Raw genomic sequence first — 8,227 nt, 5'->3', positions numbered from 1 at the left:
AAAGAAAGAAAGAAAGAAAGAAAGAAAGAAAGAAAGAAAGAAAGAAAGAAAAGGAAGAAAGAAAGAAAAAAGATTTGATATAAACTCACCTGAATTAACGCACGACTGTCTTTAGAAAATACCGAATCACCTGACAGCAAAAGGGGCTCGCTTTTTCCACCGCTCTCCTGGCTGACGAGCGTGTCTGCATAGTTGGGCTGGGGTAAGATCGGGTGACTCTTGCGCGAGTCCGAGGTGAGGGAGACCTCGTGGGAATAGGTCTGCAGGAAAGCTTGCACCCCCTCCACGCCCACAAAGTGCGACGCCGGCGCTCCTGTCAAGCTGCCTTCTGAAGTCTGCAGCAGGCGTGACTTGTGCCAGCGCCGCAGCCTGAGCGCCAGCAACACGATGACAAAGGCCAGGAAGACGCAAGAGACCGCGGCCACCGCCACCACCAGGTACAGCGTAAGGTCTGAGGTTTCAGAATTAACTGGAGACTCGAGGCTGCCGAGGTCCGCCAGGACTTTGGGGATGCTGTCGGCCACGGCCACCGTGAGCGTGACGGTGGCCGAGAGAGGGGGCTGGCCGTGGTCCTGGACAGCCACCACGAGGCTCTGCTTGAGCGCGTCTCTGTCCAGCAGGGCCCGCACCGTGCGCACCTCGCCCGTGTGCAGCCCCACCGCGAAGAGCCCCGGCTCGCTGGCCTTGAGCAGGAGGTAGGACAGCCAGGCGTTCTGGCCCGAGTCTCTGTCCACCGCCACCACCTTGGTCACCAGGTAGCCGGGCTCTGCGGAGCGGGGCGCCAGCTCCACGCCAGTGGAACCATCTGTGGGGACGGCGGGGTACAGGATCTCGGGCGCATTGTCGTTCTGGTCCAGCACAAACAGATTCAACGACACGTTGCTGCTGAGGGGCGGGTGCCCGTTGTCCCGCGCCATCACTTTCACTTGCAAGTCTCGCAACTGCTCGTAGTCGAAGGAGCTCAGCGCATACAGGACCCCAGAGTCGGAGTTGATGGACACGTAGGACGATAGGGGTGCCCCTTGGACGGTGTCTTCAGCCAGGGAGTAAGTGATCTGGGCGTTCTCCTCACAGTCGGGGTCGTGGGCGGTCACAGAGACGAGGGAAGCTCCTCTGGGATTGTTCTCTGGGATATAAGCGGAATAGGAGGCCTGAAGAAAGACCGGCGGGTTATCGTTGGTGTCTGCCACATTCAGCGAGATGTGAGTTTCCGTAGATAGGGGCGGGGTTCCCCGGTCAGTGGCGGTTACTGTGACGTTGTAGCTAGGAACCTGTTCCCTATCCAAGACTATGTCTGTGACTAAACTATAGTAATTTCCGTAAGATTTTTCTAATTTAAAGGGCAGATTTCCTTGGATGAAACAGATCACCTGTCCGTTTTCCTCAGAATCTTGGTCATTTACATTTAAAAGGGCAATTAATGTCCCTCTGGGAGAGTTTTCGGGAACCGAGCTGGCGAGAGAGGTGAGGACCACCTCTGGGGCATTGTCGTTCACGTCCAGAACAGTGATCAGGACTTTGGCACGCGCAGAATATCCTGCATTATCCATTGCTTGCACTTCCATCTGGTAGAATCCTGACTCCTCGTGATCTAACTCCCCTATTGTTGATATTGTCCCTGAATTACAATCTAGTTTGAAAACTTGGGCCGCCTTGTCGTCCACATACCGGAAGGAATACCTCACTTCCGCATTGACTCCTTCGTCAGGGTCGGTAGCGTTGACTACAAGCAGCTGAGTGCCCACGGCCAGATTCTCCGGAACGCTCACGCGGTACTCGGGCTGGGCAAACGCTGGCGCGTTGTCATTCGCATCCAGAACCATCACGCGGATGCGCGCGGTGCCTGTGCGCACCGGATCGCCCCCGTCCGAGGCCGTAAGGACAAGGTGGTGAGCAGCCTTTTCTTCGCGGTCCAGGGCGCGTTCCAGCACCAATTCCGGGTACTTACTACCGTCGGCTCCATTTTGCACGATCAGGGAGAAGTGAGTATTCGGGCTGAGCTCGTAGCTCTGGAGAGAGTTCTTCCCAATATCCGGATCCCAGGCGTGGGGTAGAGGGAACCGCATCTCAGTGGCTGCGTTTTCACTGATTTTTATTTCTAATTCACTTTCACGAAAATAAGGCGCATTGTCGTTAATGTCCCTTACTTCTACTTCTACTCTATATATTTTCACTTTATCCTCAATCAGAATGTCTAGATTTAATTGACACTTGATGGCCCCCATACAGAGCTCCTCCCGGTCTATCCTGCCTGCTGTGACCAAGCTGCCGCTGCGCGGGTTCAGGGCGAAAAGCTGCGTCCTACCTCTGGGGACGATACGGACTCCGCGCTCCGCCAGCTCCCGGGGCTCCAGCCCCAGATGCTTGGAGATGTCGCCCACTCTAGAGCCTTTCTCCAGCTCTTCCGGAACTGAATAGCGTATCTGGGTGCATCTGGTCTCCCACAGAATCCCCAGGAAGATTCCCAGCAGGACCAGACCTTTGCAGTCCCGGTGCAGTCGCTCAGGAATCATTCTCATCTTCTTCCAGAATTACTTTCAATTCTGCCCTTAATCACTGAAGTCAGGAGCAGTTCTTTCGCCCCTAGAATGGGACAGTTTGGAATTCAGAGCTCCTCCGTTGTTTCCTCATAGTCCCAGAGATGGTTCATTCCTAGCTATCTGCTTTGTGCTTCAGGTGCGTGCAAGGCGAGCAGAATCTCCGCTTTTCTCTCCCCGATTGGTGAACAGCGGCGCTCAGAGTTCTAACCAATTACTGCACAATCTTGAACTTCCAGAAAGGATATTTCGTTTTTATATCTTAAATAGCTCCACCTACTGTTCTTCAAAAGGGGATGGAAATCTACAGTATTCGCTTTAGAAGAAACTTCAGTGAGCTTTTTTTTTTTTCCCCACCCAATGAGCTTTTTTTTTCTTTCCCAATGAGCTTTTAAATGAATTGGAAGTTTCTATAAACAATGATTTTAATCTTATAATTTTAGTGCACCTGCTTTGAGATTACTGTTCCCCCAATACACCTATTATGGGGGATGTCTCTCGAGGAGTTTCTCTTTTTTTGACTTATCATATAATAGAATAATTTAAACTTTCTGATTCAGCTATAATTTGGGGAAAACGTTTATAAATAGATTCCTTGAACAAACCTGAATGGAAGGATTACTTTACTAGGTTGTTGAAATTTAACGCTTAAAAATCAAATTTTCATGATAACATGGAAACCTAAAAATGAGATATGTGATTGTATACATTATAAGAATCACACTTAACAAGAACCCAAGTGAAAAAGAAACATTTATATTTTTAGCATAAAGTGGAAGTATTCCAACTTGCATTGACTGGAAACAACAGAAGTACTCCAGGATTCTATTAATACATTATATTTCAAAAATACTAAGTGTTGAGGAAACTTAGTAAAAGAAAATTGGTAGTCCAAAGAATATTACAGACTTACCTTTTCCTGGGTAACTGACCTAATTGTAATTACTGAGAATTACTGGTAATACTTTTGGAAGCCCATCAAAATATAGGGAAAAAATTCTGCCTAAGAAATAACTGGCTACTGTACTTTCATGAGCATAAATATTTATACTGTAAGGATAAGATGTTTGCTAGGCATAAAATAAAATACTATATTTTAAATTGGGGAGAAATATTTAGGTAGCTGTGAGAAAAGATCAAACGCAAAATTGAGTTTTCCTGAATTATAAGAATCACAAGTAAACGCAACTGAATATTATCAAATCATTACCATGTTCTTATTTTTTTAAGCTTTTTTCTCTGCCAGGCACAGTGTCAGGCAACTGTAGTCTCAGCTACTCTGGAGATTGAGGTGGGAGGATTGCCACAACCCAAGAGTTTGAGTCCAGCCTGGGAAACATAGTGAGACCTTAATCCCATTTTTTTTTTTTTTAAAAAAGCATTTTCTCCATTTTCTCATGCATTTCCCTCAAAATTTATCGTTAATGGATTAAATAAAAAGCCTTATATATTCAAGATATTGATGTCTCAAGAAACACCACAGGAAAAAAAATTTATCCTTCAATTAAAATATCTCAATGACAGCAGTATCATAATACCCACTTCTCACGTGTGTGTGTGTGTGTGTGTGTGTGTGTGTGTGTGTGTGTGTGCGTGTATAAAGAATGTCTCCGGGCAGGGTGCAGTGGCTCACACCTGTAATCCCAGCACTTTGGGAGGCCAAGGCGGGCGGATCATGAGGTCAGAAGATCGAGACCATCCTGGCTAACAAGGTGAAACCCCGTCTCTACTAAAAATACAAAAAATTAGCGGGGTGTGGTGATGGGCGCCTGTAGTCCCAGCTACTCGGGAGGCTGAGGCAGGAGAATGGCCAAAACCTGGGAGACGGAGCTTGCAGTGAGCCACTACACTCTAGCCTGGACCACAGAGCGAGACTCCGTCCGAAAAAAAAAAAAAGTATCGGGTAAAAATGGTCAAAATACATGAAAGCTAATAATGAAGTTACTCGCCCACACAGAAAGGAACAGGAAATATTAAGAGTGGGCAAACAAACCTGAAGCAGTAGTAGATAAAATATGTTTAAGATTTTCTTGCCAAAATATTGGTTTGAAAATTAAACCACACCCATTTGTAAAAGAAAGACATTCATTGGAACTCAGGTGAGTAGGAGCAACAGAGTTAGAGCTTATCTTATTATTCTCTTCAGTGAAGCTTGCTACCAGAGAAACTTCATTAGAAAGATCTTGTGGGGGGACTGTTTCTGGTGTCACGATGAGAAAATTAAATCTTCTTTTTCTAGAATCCGAGGGAACATACATACAGATTGCAGGAATAAAGCAAAGTTCCCTCATTGTAGCTGGGAGAAACCCCGGTCTAGTCTTAGAACACAGGCCAGGGTGAAACCAACCCCAGGCAGAGGGGCTGGACAAGGCGACTGCCAAAATCACTGCAAGGAAGAAGAGCATAGAAATCAAGGCCAAGGCCACGATCAAGTAAATCTGCAGCTTTGCCTGGGAATCAGAGGCCACAGGACCGTCAATGAGGTCTGGCAGTGCCTTCTGCAGGCTGTCTGCGAAGACTACGTGAAGTGTAGCGGTGGCAGAGAGGGGCGGCTGTCCTCCGTAATGCACAGCAACCAGCAGGCGCTGTCGGGCCGAGTCACTGTAGCCCAAGGCACGCGCAGTGCGCACCTCGCCCGTGGGCAGCCCCAGGCTGAAGAGCCCGGGCTGGATGGCCTGCAGCAGGTGGTAGGACAGCCAATCTTTGTGTCCCGAATCTGCGTCCAACGCCACCACCTTGGTCACCAGGTAGCCAGACTCTGCGGCGCGTGGCACCATATCGAAGACTGCGGAGCCATCGGACCCCAGCGCGGGGTACAGCACCTGCCGCACATTGTCATTGAGGTCGCCCACCAACACGCGCAGGCTCACGTTGGCACTGAGCGCAGGCGAGCCCTGGTCGTGGGCCTGCAGCTTGAACTCCAAGGCGCGCAGCTGCTCGAAGGCGCGCAGTTGCTCGAAGGCGCGCAGTTGCTCGTGTTCGAAGGCGCGCTGTGCGAACACCACCCCGCTCCGTGCACTCACGGACACGTAGGACGACGGTGCCCGCAGCTCCAAGTCACTGGTAACAATGGAGCAGGAGACTTGGCCATTCAGCCCTAGGTCCAGGTCAGAGGCGCTGACTTGTGTGATGGAGGCTCCAGGAGGGTTGTTTTCAGCCACGTGGATCCCGTAGGAGACCTGGTGGAAAGCCGGAGCACTGTAGTTGACGTCACCAATGCATAGGGTGATGCTTGTGCTGGATGAGAGCGGAGGCTTGCCCCTGACAGTGGCAGTGATGGTAACCTTGCACTCCGGGGTCCCAATCCAGGGTCCCATCTGTTACAAGCTTATAGTAATTATTGGCGGAAGATTCGGTTCTAAAAGGAACTCTTTCGTTTATGAGGCATGTAACCTCCCCATTTTCTCCCAAATCTTTATCATGTGTTTTGAACAGAATGATCGCCGTCCAGAGTTCTGCAACCTCAGTTACAGAACTGGACACCGAAGTAAAAACCACGTCTGGGGCGTTTTAATTCTCATCTAGGATTTCTAGTATAATTTTACATTCGCTGGTCATGTCTCCACCATCCTTCGCCTCTATGCTCATGGTGTAACTGCTATAAATTTCGAAGTCTATTAAGTCTTTGGATTTAATTTCCCCATTTTGATGGTCTAGCATAAACATATTTCCAATATCATCTGGTAGGGATTTGAAAGAGTAGGTGATCTCTGCACTGACATCCTCATCCTGGTCAGTGGCTGTCACCTTTAGTACACAGGTGCCTGGGGGCACATTCTCTCTAAGGTTGACTTTGTATACATCCTGGCTAAAAACTGGGGCATTATCGTTGCCATCAGTGACCTCAATTTTAATTGCAGCAATGCCAGTTAGGACTGGGTCACCCCCATCCACTGCTTTCAGGACCAGGAGATGAGAGCTCTATCGTTCCTGGTCCAGGGGCTTCTCCAGCACTAATTCTGGAGCATTCTTGCCTTCAGTCTTGTCCATCATCAGAGAGAAATGTTCATTAGAGCTGAGCTGGTAACTGTGGAGACAGTGAGCCCTACATCTGCATCTATAGCAGATTCCAGGCCAAACTGAGTGCCTGGAATTGCTAGCTCATTGATTTGTAAAACAATGCTATTTTGGGGAAAATAAGGTGGATTATCATTTATATCTTCTATCATCACATTTATGTGAAAAACATTTAGAGGATTCTCTGCTACAATCTCTGAGGGTATGACACAGGATTTTGAGGACAGAGTGACTCTTGATCTATTCTGTCACTCATAAGAATGTTCCCATTCTCCGTGTTCACGGTAAAGTACTGTTCCTCTGTACTAACTCTAAGGTTTCGGGTCAATAAATCCTGAACATGCAGCCCCAAGTCCTCAGCAACGTTCCCCACCACCGAGCCCCGGACCATTTCTTCTGGAATAGAGTAGCGGATCTGATCCAAGGGCACCCCCCAGAACAAAGGTAGCAGGAAAGGGAAGAGTATTTGCCGCCGCTGGGTCCTGCTTCTCTGCTTCACCCTGTTTCCCATCCTTCCCGTGCGTTGCTGCAGTCTCCGACGTTAAGAGAAAATGTTTCACAAAGTGCTTTTAAAATATTTACTTCCACACATAGAAAACCCAATACCCCCAGTTTGAGGGCACCCCAATCCGTAAGGAATCAGATTTGCGGGAGCAGAAAGTCCAAGTCTTGGCCTCTTTCCTTTCAGACTTTCTTCTGTGACTGAGCAGAATATAGTCCTGGTAGATCCCAGGCTCCAGCTCTTGCAGCACATTGGCCAACAGCGGGGCTCTGAGTCTATTTAGAAAACTGCACCGGGAAGACTTTGCTAATTCAATAGGATTCAGAATTTAGACAGATGTGTTGGACTAATGTATAGGAAACTAGACACTTTAAGAGTTTTGGTAGTGACTATTTTCCAATGCTTACTACCAAAGAAGACTCCTTAGAGGTGGGATCCTATAGAACAGTCATTAACCCAGTAAAGAGAAGTTAAACGTTTGTTTTTTTCTTTTTTCTTCTTTTCTTTTCTTTTTTTTTTTTGAGATGGAGTCTCGCTCTTTCGCCTAGGCTGGAGTGCAGTGACACGATCTCTGCTCACTGCAAGTTCTGCCTCCCAGGTTCAGGCCATTCTCCTGCCTCAGCTTCCCCAAGTAGCTGGGACTACAGGCGCCCGCCACCACGCCCGGCTAATTTTTTGTATTTTTAGTAGAGACAGGGTTTCACCGTGTTAGGCAGGATGGTCTCTATCTCCTGACCTCGCGATCCACCCACCTCAGCCTCCCAAAGTGATGGGATTACAGGTGTGAGCCACCGAGCCGGCCCAAGTTTGTTTTTTTCTAAGCAGAAGCAATGCACATATTGGAAGAACTAGGCAAAGTCTTCTCTCCTGATGTACAACAAAAACAATGTGGGAAAACATCCCCACCAAGTGGCATGGGAAAATTTTGACCACTATGAAATGATATGCAGTATTATTTTCAATCTGATGTGCAGATAATTTTCCTCTTAGTTTTATCAGAGAAAACTGGAGGAGCACTGAAAGCTACATAGGGCATATTCAGAATAAAGATAGCCAAGCCTTTCTTATCACTTATAAAAGAGGTTTCTGAAAAGGATTATTAAGTGTTTTACACTTTAATCATAAAGAGAATATAAAGGTATAGCCTAGTAGGTTGCCTTAGGAATTTAAT

The 8,227-nt window shown here is 47.7% G+C and overlaps 2 protein-coding genes across 2 annotated transcripts in view; both read right to left on the bottom strand.

The window, feature by feature from the left end:
• The window catches only part of PCDHGA12 (protocadherin gamma subfamily A, 12), a 46,163-nt gene extending 43,487 nt beyond the window's left edge, over positions 1–2,676 (bottom strand). Inside the window, exon 1 of the mRNA XM_011939692.1 lies at positions 56–2,676. Coding sequence (XP_011795082.1) covers positions 56–2,519 — 2,464 coding nt within the window. The 5' untranslated portion in view covers positions 2,520–2,676. The remainder of the gene's footprint in view (positions 1–55) is intronic.
• Positions 1–8,227, bottom strand: part of LOC105510150 (protocadherin gamma-A6-like) — a 161,373-nt gene that overhangs the window by 86,790 nt on the left and 66,356 nt on the right.

Source organism: Colobus angolensis, unplaced genomic scaffold (genome assembly GCF_000951035.1).
Source record: "Colobus angolensis palliatus isolate OR3802 unplaced genomic scaffold, Cang.pa_1.0 Scaffold183, whole genome shotgun sequence".
Taxonomy (NCBI): domain Eukaryota; kingdom Metazoa; phylum Chordata; class Mammalia; order Primates; family Cercopithecidae; genus Colobus; species Colobus angolensis.
Note: the sequence above shows the minus strand (reverse complement) of the source record. Positions and strands in the feature narration are given on the sequence as shown.